At 38.3% G+C, this 21,301-nt stretch overlaps 2 protein-coding genes across 2 annotated transcripts; one reads left to right on the top strand and one right to left on the bottom strand.

Moving 5' to 3' along the window:
* Window positions 1-855: 855 nt before the first annotated feature.
* Window positions 856-5,743, top strand: dram2b (DNA-damage regulated autophagy modulator 2b). Its single transcript, XM_048181939.1, has 8 exons — window positions 856-1,091; window positions 1,782-1,926; window positions 2,000-2,067; window positions 2,206-2,348; window positions 4,729-4,906; window positions 4,981-5,063; window positions 5,131-5,223; window positions 5,292-5,743. Exons 2-8 carry the CDS (start codon window positions 1,796-1,798, stop codon window positions 5,412-5,414), a joined length of 819 nt encoding a protein of 272 aa, XP_048037896.1. The 5' UTR covers window positions 856-1,091; window positions 1,782-1,795; the 3' UTR covers window positions 5,415-5,743.
* A 140-nt stretch (window positions 5,744-5,883) lies between these two features.
* dennd2db (DENN/MADD domain containing 2Db) lies at window positions 5,884-20,461 on the bottom strand. Its single transcript, XM_048181932.1, has 13 exons — window positions 20,311-20,461; window positions 19,475-19,570; window positions 16,865-17,037; window positions 16,639-16,751; window positions 12,183-12,252; window positions 12,017-12,094; window positions 11,801-11,941; window positions 11,576-11,724; window positions 11,292-11,463; window positions 11,147-11,197; window positions 8,864-8,945; window positions 8,551-8,784; window positions 5,884-6,237 (listed from the first exon to the last, which is right to left on the bottom strand). The coding sequence occupies exons 1-13, from the start codon at window positions 20,369-20,371 to the stop codon at window positions 6,149-6,151; spliced, it is 1,509 nt and encodes a 502-aa protein (XP_048037889.1). The 5' UTR covers window positions 20,372-20,461; the 3' UTR covers window positions 5,884-6,148.
* Window positions 20,462-21,301: the final 840 nt, after the last annotated feature.

Here is a 21,301-nt window from a genome sequence, read left to right as displayed (position 1 = left end):
GGAAAGATTATTTATTAATAAAGCTTATAAATATCAATTTCAAAAAATTGACCCGGCTGGTTTTATGGTCCAGGGTCACATATAAAAGCCATTACTGAGATTAAAAAGTAATATCTCATAATTTTAATATATTAATCTCATAATTATGATTAAGTACTAATTTCTACTTTTCATGTCATGATTGGCAAAAGCTTGTTTTATATGGCTGAAATAGGCTTCTATAAATAATACCACAGTACTTTATGTTAGTAAATTACCTCTCTGCAGATTCCTTTTATATATTTTAATTATATTATTTTATATTTCTACATTTGGACAACTTAAAAAGCAATTTTCTCAATATTTTGCACCCTCATATTGATTTTCATATAGTTGTATCTTGGCCAAATATTGTCCTATCTTAACAAACCATACATTAATAATAAAGCTTATAAATCTCAATTTCAAAATATTTACCCTTATGACTGGTTTTGTGGTCCAGGGTCACATTTAAAAAGCCATTACTGACATTAAAGAGTCCTAATTATGACATAAAAAGTCGAATTGATGACATAGAAAGTCATAATCTTGACTTCTTATCTCATAATTTTGATTTATTAATCTCATAATTATGACTAAGTACTAATTTTTACTTTTCATGTCATGATTGCCAAAAGCTTGTCTTATGTGGCTGAAATAGGCTTCCATAAATAACTTATGTAAAATACGTCTCTGTGTTTTCCTTTTATATATTTAATAATATATACAGAAAAATAAATGTATTTTTTAAATAATCTCAAATTGTGTACGTAATATTTGGTCAAAATCGCAATATTATTGTGCTGAGGAGGATTTTTCCCGCGCTGGCGCCCCATCGAAACGCTCCACATCCGGGTTCTCCGTGCGGGTCCCGTGAGTTTGATCGGAAATACGCGGCGAGAACGGAAGGAAAACAGGAGTGAAATAAACTGAATTCTGAGCATTAAACGAATAATGATGATTTAGAAGCATTAACGAATGAAATATAACCATTAACAAGATATAAAGTCTTTCAGAGGGGATTTAAAATGTCTTTGTTCAGACTGAGGGATGATCATCTGTTTGATTGACAGGTAAAGCTGTTCCTCACTGATTCAAAATCATAATTATGACATTTTAATCTGATTTTCTTTTACTTCAGACTGATTTAATTTAGACATTAGCAGTAATACAGTAAACGTCACTTTTTTATCTGTAACAGAAAGTGAAACCAAAGAAATCTGTTGCGAAACATTTGCTTTAAATGTGAATGAATTAGACTTTTTGGTTGATTAAAAACTCTCACGAAATAAGAAAAGAAAAGAAAAGAAAAGAAAAGAAAAGAAAAACTTGTAGAATTTTAGCATCCTTAAAAATGAAATATCCTTAGGATGCAAATACCATGGTACTGATTGATTACCATATTCATATTCCACACGGGGTTGCCATGATCAAATGTCAGCGAATTTTAGAAAAAAGTTTATTAATTTTAAAAACAATGGAGTGTCTAAAATGAGTTACATATGCATATAAACTGTATATTATCATGCTGTATGTCCAAAAATCCACAACCAACTTAAATTTAGTTAATTTGATCTTTCTCCTCAAGTTTTAGTGTTTTATTAAACATTTTTATGTGGTAAAGATTGAGACCGTCACAGGACGGCCGTGTGCTCTCGCAAGAGAAGTGAAAAGCAGAAACTCACCCAGAATACCCATGATGCTGTCTGCTGAAGCGAGAAGAGGAACCGGCTTGCTCTAATAATACGAGGCGTGTGTTGCAGGAGCGCGGTTGGACATGTGGTGGTTTCAGGAGGGCTTGTGCATTCTGCCCGTGGCACTGGTCATCTGGACCGCCGCCACCTTCATCTTCGCTTACGTCACGGCCGTCATACTGAGACATGTGGACCCGCTGGTGCCCTACATCAGGTGAGCAGAAGAGATGCTTCATCATGACCGTGTGACCTTTGACCTCTGAATGTGTTTTGCGTTGTGCTTGCAGTGACACCGGGACTGTCCCGCCGGAGAGATGTGTGTTTGGACTCATGCTCAATGTGTCGGCGTTCTTAGGTACTGAAACCCCTATGACCTCACACTGATCCCGATGACCTCACACTGACCCTAATTAAGATGACACAAACTGTATGGTATGGTGTGCCGTATCAATCGCAGTGTTTCAGTGATGTAATGTTGCGTGTTCTCCTGCAGGTGTCGCTACGATGTACGTGCGCTATAAGCAGCTTCAGGCGCTCGTGGACAGTGACGACACTCGTCTGAACCGCCTCAATCTGCTGGGGTTCGTTCTGGGCTGCGGCAGCTCGCTCGGCATGTGCGTCGTCGCAAACTTCCAGGTACGTACGCGTTATGCTGTTCAGACCAACACGAATGTTCGACATGAAAATTCGGTCTGAATGCGATTTTTCTGTTCAGAACAATGCGTGAATGTTAATGCTATGATGAAAGAGTTGCTTTCATATTCTTCCTCTAAAGAAAAAAAGCGCAAATCTTATTGGTTTTCTTCGCAATCTGTCGCATCACAACAGTTGTTCATTTAAATAAAAAATTTTATCGCACTGAATTTTCGTACCAAACCTGTTCACAACACAAAATGTTCGGCATGAAAATTCAGTTTGGTTTATCGCATTCGAATTGTGTTCAGACCAATACATAAAAAAACGGCGAAAAATAGTATTTACATTTTCGCTACGTTTTTGTTATGTTTTTAAACAGCCGTTAAACGTTATTTTATTCGCTATGGTGTTTATCAAACAAAACCAAATATTGAATTTTCGCACCAAATATTTAACTGTTCGGCATGAAAATTCGATCTGATTTTTCGCATTCGAATTGCGTGTTCAAAAATGGCGTAAAACAGTATTTACATATTTTCAAACACCCATTCAGATTTTTTTTTTCACTGTGCTGTTTATCAAACATCACCAAATACTGAATTTTCACACCAAAAATATTCAACTGTTCGGCATTAAAATTCGGTCTGATTTTTCGCAATCGAATTGCTTTTTCAGACAAATACATTAAAAAAATGGCGAAAAACAGTATTTATATTTTCATTACATTTTTGATACGTTTTTTCAAACAGCCGTTAAACTTTATCTTATTCGCTGTGCTGTTTATCAAACAAAACCAAATACAGAATTTTCACACCAAATATTTAACTGTTCGGCATGAAAATTCGATCTGATTTTTCGCATTCGAATTGCGTGTTCGAAAATGGCGTAAAACAGTATTTACATGTTTTCAAACAACCATTTCGATTTTTTTTTTATTCGCTATGGTTTTATCAAACAAAACCATGATTCTTCTGTTCTGATTTTATGCTTCAGTTTTTTTTTCTTCTTTTCACTGTCGCTTAGCAAAATAGTCCAAATGCATGAATCTTATTGGTTGGCCAGTTTAAGTGGCACTCAATCAACATTTGAATGTTCATTCAAATTAAATTGCGCTGAATTTTCGCACCAAAAATATTCAACTGTTCAGCATGAAAATTAGGTCGAATTTTTCGCCATCGAATTTCCTGTTCGGACAAATACATAAAAATTGGCGAAAAACAGTATTTATATTTTCATTACGTTTTTGATTTACGTTTTTTTTCAAACAACCGTAAAAAATTTTTTATTTGCTATGCTGTTTATCAAACATCACCAAATACTGAATTTTCACACCAAATATTCAACTGTTCGGCATTAAAATTCGGTCTGATTTTTCGCATTTGAATTGCGTGTTCAAAAATGGCGTAAAACAGTATTTACATGTTTTCAAACACCCATTCAGATTTTTTTTTTTTCACTATGCTGTTTATCAAACATCACCAAATACTGAATTTTCGCACCAAAAATATTCAACTGTTCAGCATGAAAATTAGGTCGAATTTTTCGCCATCGAATTTCCTGTTCGGACAAATACATAAAAATTGGCGAAAAACAGTATTTATATTTTCATTACGTTTTTGATATATGTTATTTTTCAAACAACCGTAAAAAAATTTTTTTTTGGCATTCAATTTGTTTGTTCAGACAAATACATAAAAATGGCGTAAAACAGTATTTACATGTTTTCGTTATGATGTTTATCAAACAAAACCACGATTCTTCTGTTCTGATTTTACGCTTGTTTTTGTTCTCTTCTTTTCGCTGTTGCTTAGCAAAATAGTCCAAATGCATGAATCTTATTGGTTAGCCAGTTTAACTGGTACTCAGTCTGTTGCAGTGACGACATTTGAACGTTTGTGTCATTCATTCAAATTAAAATGTTTCTCGCGCTGAATTTTCGCACCAAATATTCAACTGTTCGGCATTAAAATTCGGTCTGATTTTTGGCATTCGATTTATGTGTTCAGACAAATACATCAAAAAAAAAAAAAAAAAGGTGAAAAACAGTATTTACATGTTTTCAAACAGCTATTTTTTTATTCGCTACAGTGTTTATCGTGCAACATCAAATACAACAGAGAAAGAGCTTCAATCACAAAATTACATGTTCGGCATTAAAATTTGGTTTCATTTTTGCATGTGATTCTTGTGTTCTGATTTTACGCTTCTGTTTGCCATCACTTAGAAAATAGTCCGAATGCACAAATCTTATTGGTTTAATTAGCAGTCAATCTGTCACGCTGACGACATTTGAATGTTCGTGTCAGTCTGAACAGAAGCATTAACCGCCGCTAATGTTTATCGCACTGAATTTTCGTGGTGTGTGACATGTCTTTCCCAGAAAACCACTCTGTTCTCGATGCACCTGGTGGGCGCCGTGCTAACGTTCGGCGTCGGCGCGCTCTACATCTTCGTCCAGGCGCTGCTGTCGTACCTCATGCAGCCGCACGTCCACAGCAAAACCATGTTCTGGACGCGACTGAGCGTCGGCATCTGGACGCTGTCGAGCATCATCAGCAGTATCCTTCACCCGCTGCATGCTGGGAAACGTAGCGTTTAGTGTTGAATGTGTTCGGTTCCTTGATTCGCTCAGTGTTCGTGTCGTCGGTGATCATGTACAGCACTCTTCCTGGAGTCGAAGTCAACAAGAAGCTCCACTGGACGCCCGGAGAACCCGTGAGTGAAACTTTATGCCCCAACGTTTGCTTGTGTGGTACGCGATTCTGATCCCGATGTTTTTCAGGGTTACACGCCGCACATCATCAGCACCATTTCCGAGTGGTCTCTCGCCCTGTCCTTCATCAGCTTCTTCCTCACCTACATACGAGACTTCAAGGTAAGGCATCTCACGTCTGACGACATAAACCTGTTGAACGCGGCTCAGATGTGTTTGTCTCTCCGCAGAAGATCAATCTGCGCGCCCAGGCGCAAATTCAGAGCAACCACCTGTACGAGTCGCATCATCACCGGCCCGTTCCTCCTCGCGGGCCGACAGAGACGTCGCCGCTGCTCGCCGGGAGCATCTGATCACGGGACAGAGGGACTCTGACGCTCCAGCAGAGGGCAGCGACACTCAGGGTTAAAGGCAGAAACACAGGACCGACCGTGTAGAAGCGCTGGAACTTCATACTAACATTTACACAACGTTTGTACAACATTTACACAACCGTCTGAAATGATGCTCTAAATTTTGTGTTCGCGTCAGTGGTTTTAATGCTTGTTTTTCTGCTGTGAGTTTGTTGGTGGATACTACAAACATGTTTTATATTTTTGTTCTAGAAATATCCATTGCGTTCATTTTTATACCACTGTAAAACTGCATAATATTCTCATTAAAACTGGTATTAGTGGATGAATTTTAGGCATTTTACTCATTTCTGACTCATATTTCACACAACAAATGCATAAAATAAGCTGATTTTAATTTCATTAAATAATGTTAACTAATGAGAATCATCATTGACAATATTAAAAAAATACAAAACAGTCAGACATATTACAGGTTAAATGTTTAATTGGCATGAAAATAATGTCACAATGCAAAATACCTCCTAAAACAGGCTTTGATTTGTATAATACTATAATATAGTTTTCTATCTTTGTTCTTTTAATGAGGTGAAATACGTGATTCACTCAGCCTCTGTATCACTTCACTTTATATTTTATTACATTAAAACAACACAAATAAACAGCATTAAATATTCACCACTGATTGTCTGATAAAAGCGTAACCGTGAATGAACACCAACGCCCTGAAGCGCTTACACCACCACACCTCGCACCCATCCGGCCTTCGTCTTCTCCTTCTTCCTCCTCTCGTGATACTCCGACACCTTCCGATGAAAGAACCCTACAGAAGAACGAGAACAATGAAGCTTCTTGTGTTGCAAAGGTTGAACAGTTCTTGTTTTGGGCTCTTTGGTTTTTAACAATAGAATAACCTTTCTGGAACTAAACAGAACCCAAATTTTGGTTTAACCCTCTGAAGAATGAAGATGTCCACTACAAAAAGTCATTTTTAACCATTCAAGAGTCAATTACTTTTGATCCTTTCCTATAATTCTACATGTCTGTCCTGTTTAGGTTTTATTGTGAATTTTATGTATTTGGTTTCCAGAACATTTATAAAAATAACATTAAAAAGAACAGTCCAAAAGGATTTTTTCATTTCCAGAGAAATAGAGAGCAAAAGACAGGTTCTACAAGAAAAAACTCCATTTTCTTTCATTTTAACGATAACTTATAAAACCTACTGTGAGCAACAAGATGGTATTTGCTGTTGCTGAAGCCGTCAACCCGCAATATTCATGTTTAACTTAATTTGCGGGGGGAAACTACATTACCCATGATGCTGTGCAGAAAATTCCACCAATCACAAGCAAAACATGCTAAAAGATCTTGTTAGCTCCTGCCCACTCCCATGAGTCAATCTCCCAACGCTCTCAAAATACTTCAATATTTGAATATAAATGCCTAATATATTGATTTTTATATAATAAACAATTTTTAATGAGTATTTATCATCTCTATGGTTTTTAATCAGATTATGTTGTTCACAATGCATCATGGGATTGTAGTTCTAGCATAGGACAGTGTAGTACCGTACTACGTAGTGTGTACTATGTTGCGGAAGTTAACGCTCTTTTGAAGTACGTTAAATGCGTATAGCTATCGCACATGAAGCACATTATTTATTTTACTTTATAAAGTCTTAAATAAAGATATTTGTCTTATACAAATGCACCGATTCACTTCAGAAGGCCTTTATTAACCCCCTGGAGTCCATTTTTTTATGGATGGATGCATTTTTTTGTCTTAAATTTGGGCAGCCATTTACAACCATTATGAACCACCTAGGATGGCTTGAGGGTGAGTAAAGCTTGGAATAATTTTAATTTTTTGGTGTGAACTATCCCTTTAATTTGCAGGGTAAACTACATTACCCATGATGCCGTGCAGAAAATTACAGTCGAAACAAGCAAAATACTTCAATATTTGAATATAAATGCCTAATATATTATTATTATATATAATAAACATTTTTAAATGAGCAGTTTTATATTTCTCTATGGTTTTTAATCTGATTATGCTGTTCACAAAGCATCATGGGATTGTAGTTCTAGCATAGGACATAGTGTAGTACTGTAGTATGTAGTGTGTCCTATGTTGCGGAAGTTAACGCTTTTTCGAAGTACGTCGGATGCGTATGGCTGTCGCGCCGGAAGCTCATTATTTTACTTTATAAAGTTTTAAATAAGGATATTTGTCTTACACAAATGCACCGATTCACTTCAGAAGGCCTTTATTAACCCCCTGGAGTCCATTTTTTTATGGATGGATGCATTTTTTTTTGCCTTAAATTTGGGCAGCCATTTACAACCATTATGAACCACCTAGGATGGCTTGAGGGTGAGTAAAACTTGGAATAATTTTCATTATTGGGTGAACTATCCCTTTAATTTGCAGGGTAAACTACATTACCCATGATGCCGTGCAGAAAATTACCAATCAGAGAGTAGAAACAAGCAAATCATGCTAAAAGATCTCGTTAGCTCCGCCCACTCCCATGAGTCAATCTCCCTACGCTCTAAAAATATTTGAACATAATATGCCTAATATATTGTTTTTATATATAATAAACATTTTTAAATTAGTATTTTTATATTTCTCTATGTTTTTATTTGATTATGCTGTTCGCAATGCATCATGGGATTGTAGTTCTTTTCTTCACTAAAGCCGTTCTTGTATTTTTGTCCGATTTTCAAAAACTTTTTGGCTTCAAATCCAAGTTCTCCTCATAGCTGTTTGGTTCGGTTCATGGCTTATAATGCTTTAACCAAGACTTTATTAAATCCCTATGAGAGAAATGAATGGGGAAAATACTTCTGAAACCGCTGCTGAAAAAGTGGGCAAACCAAAACTCAGAATACACTACATTGGGAATGATTCTGCATTATTGTTTTGAAGCAAAAAGATGCATCAGAGGGTTAATAAAGGATCATATGGAGTACTTTTGGTAGAAGAACCTTTGAGGATCCTCTTATTTCAAGTGTACAGAAGAACTCAGTGGAACTTCAAAAGGTTCTTCAGTGACGTCAGACTGTAAAACGTCTTCTGGAACCATTAGTTTGAGGTTCTTTGAGTAGACTGATGTGTTTAGTACCATTAGGATTGGGTTGCATTTCCTCTTCCTGTATGAAGAGATCGAACATCTGTGTCTGGATGAAGAGTTTGACGAAGTTCAGGTGCGATTTGTGCTCCACAGCCTTCAGGAAGCTCTTCTTCTGGAACTGGCGGCCGTTCCCGCAGCGCTTGATGTGTTCTGAGAAATGGCCCACGCTCTTGATGAAGACGGACAGGAAGGTCTCTGACACCAGCCGGTTCAGCTCGTCTGTAGCTGCCAGGACACACAACAACAGGAAGTTGAGCGGGACTCTTATGGGAAGCGGCGGTGATTACTGTAAGACTGAACTCACTGGCATGGCGTGTGCGCGCGGACAGTCCCATCAGCAGCCCCTCTCTCAGTTTAGCCGGCAGGAGTGACTCCTCATCGCCGATCTGAAATCACACACTCGTTACTGTCTGTAGGCTGGCGCTATGCGGTCGCTAGGGTGCTCTGGCTTGTTACTATGGCTTGGCCATTGAATTGTTCTTGTGGTTGTTAGTGTACTGCTATCATCTCAAACCCCAATGTATTTATGAAGCACTTTCAAAACCATAGAAATGGACCAAAGTGTTAAACAAAACAGTATTACAGTACTTCCAGATATAAAATAACAACATGAACAACATCAACAGTCATAATAATCACTCACAATAATCAGACCTAGGAGATTAATAACATCTTTAGACCTATCATGGTTGCTAGGGCGTTGCTATACAGTAGATAATGTGTTCTAGAGTTGTTAGAGTGTTTTTAACATGTTGCTTTGTGGTTGCTAGGGTGTTCCGGCTTGTTGCCATGGCATGGCCATTAAGTTGTTGTGAGTGGTTGTTGGTGCACTGCTATCATGGTTGCTAGGGTGTTGCTATACAGTAGATAATGTGTTCTAGAGTTGCTAGAGTGTTTTTAACATGTTGCTATGTGGTTGCTAGGGTGTTCTGGCTTGTTGCCATGGCATGACCATTAAGTTGTTGTGAGTGTTTGTTAGTGTACCGTTATCATGGTTGCTAGGGCGTTGCTAGGGCATTGCTATACAGTAGATAATTTGTTCTAAAGTTGCTAGAGTGTTTTTAACATGTTGCTATGTGGTTGCTAGGGTGTTCTGGCTTTTTGCCATGGCATGACCATTAAGTTGTTGTGAGTGGTTGTTAGTGTACTGTTATCATGGTTGCTAGGGCGTTGCTATACAGTAGATAATGTGTTCTAGAGTTGCTAGAGTGTTTTTTCAACATGTTGCTATGTGGTTGCTAGGGTGTTCCGGCTTGTTGCCATGGCATGACCATTAAGTTGTTGTGAGTGTTTGTTAGTGTACTGTTATCATGGTTGCTAGGTCGTTGCTAGGGCATTGCTATACAGTAGATAATTTGTTCTAAAGTTGCTAGAGTGTTTTTAACATGTTGCTATGTGGTTGCTAGGGTGTTCTGGCTTGTTGCCATGGCATGACCATTAAGTTGTTGTGAGTGTTTGTTAGTGTACTGTTATCATGGTTGCTAGGTCGTTGCTAGGGCATTGCTATACAGTAGATAATTTGTTCTAAAGTTGCTAGAGTGTTTTTTCAACATGTTGCTATGTGGTTGCTAGGGTGTTCCGGCTTGTTGCCATGGCATGACCATTAAGTTGTTGTGAGTGTTTGTTAGTGTACTGTTATCATGGTTGCTAGGTCGTTGCTAGGGCATTGCTATACAGTAGATAATTTGTTCTAAAGTTGCTAGAGTGTTTTTAACATGTTGCTATGTGGTTGCTAGGGTGTTCTGGCTTGTTGCCATGGCATGACCATTAAGTTGTTGTGAGTGGTTGTTAGTGTACTGTTATCATGGTTGCTAGGGCGTTGCTATACAGTAGATAATTTGTTCTAGAGTTGCTAGAGTGTTTTTAACGTTGCTATGTGGCTGCTAGGCTGTTCTGGCTTGTTGCCATGGCATGGCCATGTTCTTGTGAGTGGTTGTAAGCTTTCTGCTATCACAGTTGCTAAGGTGTTGCTATACAGTGGATAGATTTGTTGTACAGTTGCTGTGTTTTTCACACGTTTCTATGTGGTTGCTAGGGTGTCCTGGGTGGTTACCTGGATGATTTCCAGGGTGTTGCTATATGGGTGCTTATGTGTTTGAATGTTGTTTTTGCAATGCTGTAGTTGCTAGGGTGTTGTCGGTTGCTGCCACGATGTGGGTATTAAGTTGCTGTGAGTGGTTGTTAGTGTACTGCTATCATGGTTGCTAGGGCGTTGCTATTCAGTTATTCAGATGATGTGTTTATACAGTTGCTACAGTGCTTTTAACACATTGCTAAGCGGTTGTTAGGGAGCTCTGGGTGGTTGCTAAGGCACTGCTACGTAGCTGTAAAAGCGTTTTTAGAAAGGAGGGGTTTATTGTATTTTGCAGTGTGGTTGCTAGTGTGGTTTTGGTGGTTTCTGAAATGTTTGCTATGCTGTACTGGCTGGTTTCCAAAGTGTTGCTATGCAGTTATTTAGGTGTTTTGACTGGTTGCTAGAGTGTGACTGGATGGGACAACGAACAAACAGCGTCTCAGCAGTAATGAGACTCATGTGAAACTTCATGAGAATAAATTAAATCAGAGAGAGACGGTGTGTGTGACTCACTCTTGTGATGAATCTAGTTTCTGCTCCAGCCGACAGATCAACAATCATCACCTGAGAAACACAAGCCGAGAACCATCAACATGATTAAAGACTCGTGTTCCATAAATACACATCGATCGTTAATAATAATCAGATTCAGACTGACGTCGCTGTGGTCCGTCAGCAGCTCCAGCATGTTCTTCTGGACTCCCAGCAGGTACGGCGTCGGTGCCGCACACACGTCGATCAGAACGGTAGGAACGATCGATATGAAGGTGTGCTGCCACACGAACGGATACAGGAGAGCAGCTACAGCGTGAAGAACCTGAGAGAGAGTGCTGAACACACACACACACACTTCCAGAATCAACTCCACTGAAAAAGTGCACTAATGCACCCTAAAAAGCAATAAATCTGAGCCGCTGAACTCTGATTGGCTGTGAGGGTCACCTGAGCTCCTCTGAGATGAAGATGATTCGTCGCTCCATCACAGCGGCGGTGAACACCAGCAGCACCTCCTCATCCGTCAGGCAGCGGAAGAGCGACCGGAAATCCACGTGTTCCAGCCAGGAGTCGGCGGGCCGCGTCAGACTGATGATCTGAGATCAGACGGAGCCGTTATCTAAACCGCAGCACTGCGTGTGATCAGAGCTTCCGCGGGGATGTGATGCGTACCTCTGTTCCCGCCTCCGGGATGAAGCTGCTGATCTTCACGGTGTTTCCCGGCGCTGGCAGCGGCGCTTCCCGCAGGCTCTGCATGAACGGATAGATCATGGCTTTGGAGATCTGCCTGCGCTTCTCCACCTCGTCAAAGATCTGCACAAACAAACTCCTCATGAACTATTGATCTGTTTGAACATTTCTCAAGGCCTGAGGAATGTGTTTCTTCACCTTTGAGAAGAGTCCGAAACACGCCACGCGGCTGATGATGCAGTACGCTTCGGGAACACGAGCGCCGCTGCCGCCCGGCTGACGGGACACAGGTGTCACTCCTCAATCATCACCAAAATAATATGATGATGGAATATTGATATTAGACGTATGAAATGATGATTACCAGCAGCCTCCTGCAGTAGCCGTTCCTCCTGCTGCCGTCCACCTCGGTCAGAACGAACGAGAACGTCTCGCTGCGGAGAATCAGACATCATCACAATCAACTTCACTCCAGACGCTCAACATCTCACAGGAGCTTCAACAGAGCTTCAAACATGGAAAAACACTGTCACAGTGCAAGAGAGTCATCCAGAGAGTCATTCAGAGAGTCATTCAGAGAGTCAATCGGAGAGTCAATTCAGAAAGTCATTCGCTGAATCAATTCAGAGAGTCATTCGGAGGGTCATTTAGAGTCATTCAAAGAGTCATTCGGAGAATCAGTCAGAGGGTCATTCAGAGTCATCCGGAGAGTCACTCGGAGAGTCACTCAGAGAGTCATTCAGAGAGTCATTCGGAGAGTCATTCGGAGGGTCAATCAGAGAGTCAATTCAGAAAGTCATTCGGTGAATCAATTCAGAAAGTCATTCAGAGAGTCATTCAGTGAATCATTCGGAGGGTCATTTAGAGTCATTCAAAGAGTCATTCGGAGAATCAGTCAGAGGGTCATTCAGAGTCATCCAGACAGTCACTCGGAGAGTCACTCAGAGAGTCATTCAGAGAGTCATTCGGAGAGTCATTCAGTGAATCATTCGGAGAGTCATTCGGAGGGTCATTTAGAGTCATTCAGAGAGTCATTCGGAGAGTCATTCGGAGAGTCATTCAGAGAGTCATTCGGAGAGTCATTCGGAGAGTCATTTGGAGAGTCATTCGGAGAGTCATTCAGAGATTCGTTCAGAGAGTCATACGGAGAGTCATTCGGAGAGTCATTCAGAGAGTCATTCAGAGAGTCATTCAGAGAGTCATTCAGAGAGTCATTCAGAGAGTCATTCAGAGAGTCAATCAGAGAGTCAATTCAGAAAGTCATTCGGTGAATCAATTCAGAAAGTCATTCAGAGAGTCATTCAGTGAATCATTCGGAGGGTCATTTAGAGTCATTCAAAGAGTCATTCGGAGAATCAGTCAGAGGGGTCATTCAGAGTCACTCGGAGAGTCACTCAGAGAGTCATTCAGAGAGTCATTCGGAGAGTCATTCAGTGAATCATTCGGAGAGTCATTCGGAGGGTCATTTAGAGTCATTCAGAGAGTCATTCGGAGAGTCATTCAGAGAGTCATTCAGAGATTCGTTCAGAGAGTCATACGGAGAGTCATTCAGAGAGTCATTTAGAGTCATTCGGAGAGTCATTCGGAGAGTCATTCTGAGAATCATTCGGAGAGTCATTCGGAGAGTCATTCAGAGAGTCATTCAGAGAGTCATTCGAAGAGTCATTCGGAGAGTCAATCGGAGAGTCATTCAGAGAGTCATTCAGAGAGTCATTCAGAGAGTCATTCAGAGAGTCATTCAGAGAGTCGTTCAGTGAATCACTCAGAGAGTCATTCAGAGGGTCATTTAGAGTCATTCAAAGAGTCATTCGGAGAATCATTCAGAGGGTCATTCAGAGTCATTCAGAGAGTCACTCAGAGAGTCATTCAGAGAGTCATTCGAAGAGTCATTCGGAGAGTCAATCGGAGAGTCATTTAGAGTCATTCAGAGAGTCATTCAGAGAGTCATTCGGAGAGTCATTCTGAGATTTGTTCAGAGAGTCATTCGGAGAGTCATTCGGAGAGTCATTCGGAGAGTCATTCGGAGAGTCATTCGGAGAGTCATTCAGAAGGTCATTTAGAGTCATTCGGAGAATCATTCAGAGGGCCATTCAGAGTCATCCGGAGAGTCACTCAGAGAGTCATTCAGAGAGTCATTCGGAGAGTTAATTTGGAGAGTCAATTGGAGAGTCATTCAGAAAGTCATTCAGGGAGTCATTCGGAGAGTCATTCAGTGAATCATTCGGAGAGTCATTCGGAGGGTCATTTAGAGTCATTCAGAGAGTCATTCAGAGAGTCATTCGGAGAGTCATTCAGAGAGTCATTCGGAGAGTCATTCGGAGAGTCATTCGGAGAGTCATTCGGAGAGTCATTCGAAGAGTCATTTGGAGAGTCATTCAGAGAGTCATTCAGAGATTCGTTCAGAGAGTCATACGGAGAGTCATTCGGAGAGTCATTCAGAGAGTCATTTAGAGTCATTCGGAGAGTCATTCAGAGAGTCATTCAGAGAGTCATTCGGAGAGTCATTCAGAGAGTCAATCGGAGAGTCAATTCAGAAAGTCATTCGGTGAATCAATTCAGAAAGTCATTCAGAGAGTCATTCAGTGAATCATTCGGAGGGTCATTTAGAGTCATTCAAAGAGTCATTCGGAGAATCAGTCAGAGGGGTCATTCAGAGTCACTCGGAGAGTCACTCAGAGAGTCATTCAGAGAGTCATTCGGACAGTCATTCAGTGAATCATTCGGAGAGTCATTCGGAGGGTCATTCGGAAAGTCATTCAGAGAGTCATTCAGAGATTCGTTCAGAGAGTCATACGGAGAGTCATTCGGAGAGTCATTCAGAGAGTCATTTAGAGTCATTCGGAGAGTCATTCAGAGAGACATTCGGAAAGTCATTCAGAGAGTCATTCAGAGATTCGTTCAGAGAGTCATACGGAGAGTCATTCGGAGAGTCATTCAGAGAGTCATTTAGAGTCATTCGGAGAGTCATTCGGAGAGTCATTCGGAGAGTCATTCGGAGAATCATTCGGAGAGTCATTCGGAGAGTCATTCAGTGAGTCATTCAGAGAGTCATTCGAAGAGTCATTCAGAGAGTCATTCAGAGAGTCGTTCAGTGAATCACTCAGAGAGTCATTCAGAGGGTCATTTAGAGTCATTCAAAGAGTCATTCGGAGAATCATTCAGAGGGTCATTCAGAGTCATCCAGAGAGTCACTCAGAGAGTCACTCAGAGAGTCATTCAGAGAGTCATTCGAAGAGTCATTCGGAGAGTCAATCGGAGAGTCATTTAGAGTCATTCAGAGAGTCATTCGGAGAGTCATTCGGAGATTCGTTCAGAGAGTCATTCGGAGAGTCATTCGGAGAGTCATTCGGAGAGTCATTCAGAAGGTCATTTAGAGTCATTCAAAGAGTCATTCGGAGAATCATTCAGAGGGTCATTCAGAGTCATCCAGAGAGTCACTCAGAGAGTCATTCAGAGATTAATCCGAGAGTCAATCGGAGAGTCAATTGGAGAGTCATTCAAAAAGTCATTCAGGGAGTCATTCGGAGAGTCATTCAGTGAATCATTCGGAGAGTCATTCGGAGAGTCATTCAAAGAGTCATTCGGAGAATCATTCAGAGGGTCATTCAGAGTCATTCAGAGAGTCATTCAGAGATTCGTTCAGAGAGTCATACGGAGAGTCATTCGGAGAGTCATTCAGAGAGTCATTCGGAGAGTCATTCAGAAAGTCATTCGGAGAGTCATTCGGAGAGTCATTCGGAGAGTCATTTGGAGATTCATTCAGAGAGTCATTTATAGTCATTCAGAGAGTCATTCAGAGAGTCATCCGGAGAGTCATTCGGAGAGTCATTCAGTGAATCATTCAGAGAGTCATCCAAAGAGTCATTCAGTAATTCATTCAGAGAGTCATTCAGAGAGTCATTCGGTGCATCATTAAGAGAGCCATTCAGAGAGTCACTCAGAGAATCATTCAGAGAGTCACTCAGAGAATCATTTAGAGAGCCATTCGGAGAGTCATTCTGTGAATCATTCAGAGAGTCATTTGGAGAATCATTCAGAGAGTCATTCAAAGAGATATTTGATTCTTGATGGATCATTTGATTGATAATAGTTCAGACAATGATTAAAAGATTCAGACAGAATAATTCAAAGATTTTATCTGAATGAGATTCATCTGGTTTAAAGATTTGGTCAAAGACTTATTCAGAGGATCATTCAGGGAATCATTTTATGAAACAATCATAGATTGATGATAGATTCATTCAGAAAATCTTTTGGAGAATGATTCTGAAGAACAATCAGGATATTGATTCAGTGAATGATTCAGACAGAAAGTGATTCAGAGAGTCAATAGGTTTGTTATAAGTGGCGCTGCACGGACCGATTGATGCATGAGGTCAAAGTCCAACAAGCCCAAACTTGCAGAATCATTCAGAGACTGATTTAAAGATTGAGACAAAGAATGATTCAGCGAATGATTCAGAGATTCAGACAGAGAGTCATTAAAATAATCAGTTGGAGAATAATTGATAAATATTGATTCAAAGATTCATTCAGAGAATAATGCATCAAGAAATCATTCAGATATGGATTCAGATAAGAGTTAAAGATGCAATCAGAGAATGATTCAAAGAGAAAATTCACTTGAAAAACCAGAGGGAGTGACGCGCACACACACAAACACACACAAACACATGCACGCACATCCTGCAAACGTTTGTGTTTTTCCATCAGCATCAGTGTGCAAAAGTTTGAAGATGCACATGTGGTTAGAGACGAGGTGAAAGTGTGAAACAGGATGTGTTTAGGTGTGTGTGTGTGTGTGTGTTTAGTGTGTGTACCTGCTGTACTCGGTCAGAGGCGCCCAGTTGATTCCCTCTGGAAAGCAGAAGAGATGAGCGGCCTTCATGCACTTCTCCTCTTCCTCTCGCTGCAGTCGCCCCATCACCTCACGCTACACACACACACACTATTTGAGTAAGTTTGTGTGAGTGTGAGTGTGAGTGTGTGTATGTGTATGTGTATGTGTATGTGTGTGTGTGTGTGTGTGTGTGTGTTTGCTCTGACCTTGGGGAACTGGTACGTGATGTGGGGCTCGTATCCGTCCTCGTTCCTCCTCTTCTTCAGACTAACCACCAGCAGGTACTCGAAGAACAGCTGGCCCATGTGACTGCGCTCTCGTCGGGACGGAGGCGTCGCGGCCGGCGTCTGCAGCGGTCCGGGGTCAGAGGCGCTCCGCTCTGCGGCGGCACAACACACATCACATGACATTTACCAACAGACCTGAGAAACCACAGCTGGAACAATGAGGAGGTGCGACGCTCACAGACGCTCTTTGTGCTCCAGACCTCAGAGGAAACGCCAGAGAGATCAGCCAAACAACAAACACCAGAGACTCCAGCTCAAGCTCACCAAATAAAGTCCACCTTGAGGAAATCAAGTCGTCTTTCTCATGAAACACTCAGTTTCAGATCATTGTGTCAGATTGAGTTGATAAGCAGCTGATTCACGTCACGCTTCAGAGAAACTCGTCTGAATCATGTTCAGATCTTCACCATCAGAGATCAGACAAAACCTGCTCTGGAGACGCGGTCAAATGATTTTATGAATAAAGATATGTATTATGCTTACTAATATTTAAATAATTATAAAAATATGAATATTTAAGGAAATATATATATATATATATATATATATATATATATATATATATATATATATATATATATATATATATATATATGTGTGTGTGTGTGTGTGTGTGTGTGTACACGTTTTTATGAATAAGTGTAATATTTTTAAACATTTTTGTAATAACCTTAAATTTATATACATATTATATATATTTATAACTATACTAATATATATATATTATAATCTGTAATAATTATACTATAATCTGTAATAATTATACTATAATCTTTTATATTTATTCATTAATATTTTAAATATTCAACAAAAATTATATTTACATTTTTATTTATATAATTATATTTGTTTATCTTGATCATGAAATATATACATATGAAACATGTTTTGTAATATATATTTATATTATTTATAGTGCATATATACACACATAAGACAATTATTTTGAATAAATATGTGTTATGTTACTAATATTTAAATAATTATAAAAATGTGAATATTTAAGAAAATATATTTCTTATTAATATATATATATATATATATATACACACGTTTTTATGAATAAGTGTAATATTTTTAAACATTTTTGTAATAACCTTAAATTTATATATATTATATATATTTATAACTATACTAATACATATATATATTTTATATTATAATCTGTAATAATTATACTATAATCTTTTATATTTATTCATTAATATTTTAAATATTCAACAAAAATTATACTTACATTTTTATTTATATAATTATATTTATGGTTATCTCGATCATGAAATATATATTTATATTATTTATAGTGCATATATACACACATAAGACAATTATTTTGAATAAATATGTGTTATGTTACTAATATTTAAACAATTATAAAAATGTGAATATTTAAGAAAATATATTTCTTATTAATGAATATATATTTATTCAATTTTTCTGAATAAATATTTGTAAACATTTTTGTTATATATATATATATATATTATATATATATATATATATATATTCAAAATGTATATATATATATATATATATATATATATATATATATATATATATATATATAAATATAAATTTTTGTATATTTTTATATTTATTGAATTATGAGTAAACATGATATATAATATAACACCACAAATATAACAAACAATAAAAATGAGTTATATTGAAATATTTATATATTGCATATGGATTATATTTATTAATATTTTAATACATAAAACATTTAAAAACAATTCAGGAATACATGCTTATTCAACAATATTTAATATTTTAAATAAATGAATACATTTAAACTAAATAATACATTAATAAATATAGGGTTAAGTGTATATAAAAAATATTTAAAGAATTATTAATGAAACACTTCAATCTTTCTGTTGTTGTTGTTACACATTATATATATATATATATATATATATATATATATATATATATATATATATATATATATATATATATATATATATATTATCAGGGCCTAAATTAAGCGCGAGTAAAATCCTGCAAGTTTATGAAACAATCGCTAGTCGGCCGGTAACATTTTTATGAATTCTAACAATGCAATGTCATAAAAATGAACGCAAACAAACGCGAACGACACTCGGGACATCGTCACAAGAGTTTAAGCCTTGGTGATTGACATGAATGGGAACTCGATTCGTTACCCGAATGGGCACCTGAGCTTCGTCTTCATACGCTTGAACAGACAAATTCACTAAAAAATATGTCAAAATGCCTGTCTCAAGGTAAACACAGTCGGTTATGTCTTGACCGAACGTAAACGGTAGAGAAAGATGTTCAGTATCAGCGTACTGGATCCGCGCAGCTCTTAAAGTGACAGCAGCCTAATAATCCTGCTGCTGCTGCTGTGTGAGTTTTAATGTTAATCAAACAGCAAATGACTCTCTGATCTTGACTAAATCACTTTTGAATGATTTTACATTTGATTACTTTATTCAGCGTCTCCACCTGAAAACTACTGTTACTGGTTCATAGCCGGTAAAAATACTCAAGTGTCAGACTCACTGGTTCTGTGGAGTTTCTCCTGAAGCGTCGAGAACATGGAGCTGATCTTCTTCATGGCTCCATGATTCATGTCTGATCCACACGCCAGGATATCAGCTACACACACACACACACACACACACAGTTAACAGTTACTGTGATGCAAAGATGTTTATCACTTCATCCCACATGTTGGAAATTCTCAGGAACTTTGGGACTGAGTCATTTACCGCTTTCATTTTCATGTTATCGTCCAGATATAAGAGGTCAAACGAACAGAGCAAGCATGTGTGTGTGTGTGTGTGTGTGTGTGTGTGTGTGATAAAGACAGAAACGAGACACACACACAGTCTTCAAGTCTCACTTCTACAACAGAAGACAGTTTACCCGTCACACACTTCAGCTTAGAAAGTACATACAAGCACAACTGACTGTGTGTGTGTGTGTGTGTGTGTGTGTGTGTCATGTTTAAATTACATTATGGGGCCAAACTGTCCCCTGTGTGCAGTAAAATCTGAATTTACCCACATCTGTTCCCGTCTTCAAAAAGCTACATAAACTTACTAAACAATGTCTTCATAAAAACATAAAAATGGCAAAAGTTTTCTGTGAGGCAGTACAAAATATCAGTATAGATACCTCTACATATGAAAAATACCAACAACTGTGTGTTTACCATGTTTAATGTGTGTTATCTGTGTGTTTTAGTGTGTGTTTGTGTATTTATGGAGAGTGTGTGTGTGTGTGTGTTTGTGTGTTTAAAAGTGTTTTAGTGTGTGTTTGTGTGTTTAAGTGTGTGTGTGTGTGTGTGTGTGTGTGTGTGTGTGTGTAGTGTGTGTGTGTGTGTTTATACTCACTGTCGGATGGAGTGTGTAGTTGTTGTTGTTGTTGTCTGGTCCTCCACTTCTCTCTGCTCATCTCTGTCTCTTCACTCCTCACACACGCACTGATTCTGACTGAAGCACACAGACCGCTTGCTGCGAGCAAACACGTGCTCAGCTGAGGGGCGGGGTCGTCGCGCTTAGCCACGCCCACATCAATAACGCTACGGTATCAATGTTTATGATTAGAATAACTGAATCAAATAAATGATTGTGGAATATAATTATATCAGACTTACATTGAACTATAGTTAAATCTAGAGAACAGAGACGTGACTTTTTCTGACAAATTTAACCTTTAAAGGTTAACATATTATATAAATAAATATTTAAATATTTTATATGTGTTATATTTATTATTTTATGAATTTTTATTTATTTATTGTTTTGAGATGTTTAAGAATATGTAGTTTGTTGTATTTTATGAAAAAAAAAAGTATTTTCACAAGTTGAAATTGTTTCGGTGTTAACATAACAAATGTTTTAAAGAATGTTGGTAAGCAGACTTCTGATGTGTTTTTTTTTCCTACTATGGAAGTAAAATGGCTACCGTCAACTGTCTGCTTACCAAAGTTTTGTAAAATATCTTCTTTTGTGTTCGACAGAAAAAAGAAACTCATACAGGTTTGGAACAACATAAGAGTTAGTAAATAATGACAGATTTTTCCTTTTTAGGTGAACTATCCCTTTAAGGCGCTCCTGATCATATGCCTGTGTGTTTTAATGTGTCCACTAGAGGTCATGATTTGACCTACATTAGATAATTTGACCTAAAAACACACTAAACACGCGCTGGAAACTCCGACACCTGCGGGATTCCACACGATGTCGATTCACTCCTTTAAAACGTTCACTTCAGCTTCACTGTTTAAAAATATACGTTTTTACGCTTTTATTTAATTTCATCTTTGTAAACATGGAGAACGCCGGTTGCTTTACATTAGAGTGACAGTCGTCACGTCCAATC

Source organism: Megalobrama amblycephala, linkage group LG2, assembly GCF_018812025.1.
Source record: "Megalobrama amblycephala isolate DHTTF-2021 linkage group LG2, ASM1881202v1, whole genome shotgun sequence".
In the NCBI taxonomy this organism is placed as follows: domain Eukaryota; kingdom Metazoa; phylum Chordata; class Actinopteri; order Cypriniformes; family Xenocyprididae; genus Megalobrama; species Megalobrama amblycephala.
The sequence above is the reverse complement of the archived record's forward strand: the minus strand, read 5'-3'. Positions and strand labels throughout refer to the sequence as shown.

Excerpts from the sequence above, each read along its gene's own strand:
- dram2b (XM_048181939.1), top strand. The coding sequence starts at position 1,796 with ATGTGGTGGTTTCAGGAGGGCTTGTGCATTCTGCCCGTGGCACTGGTC. Across the intron at positions 5,064-5,130 it reads ACTGGACGCCCGGAGAACCC|GGTTACACGCCGCACATCAT; the intron begins GTGAGTGAAACT and ends GATGTTTTTCAG. Across the intron at positions 5,224-5,291 it reads CCTACATACGAGACTTCAAG|AAGATCAATCTGCGCGCCCA; the intron begins GTAAGGCATCTC and ends GTCTCTCCGCAG.
- dennd2db (XM_048181932.1), bottom strand. The coding sequence starts at position 20,371 with ATGAGCAGAGAGAAGTGGAGGACCAGACAACAACAACAACAACTACAC. Across the intron at positions 19,571-20,310 it reads ACTACACACTCCATCCGACA|CTGATATCCTGGCGTGTGGA; the intron begins GTGAGTATAAAC and ends GTGTGTGTGTAG. Across the intron at positions 11,942-12,016 it reads GTTTCGGACTCTTCTCAAAG|ATCTTTGACGAGGTGGAGAA; the intron begins GTGAAGAAACAC and ends TTGTTTGTGCAG.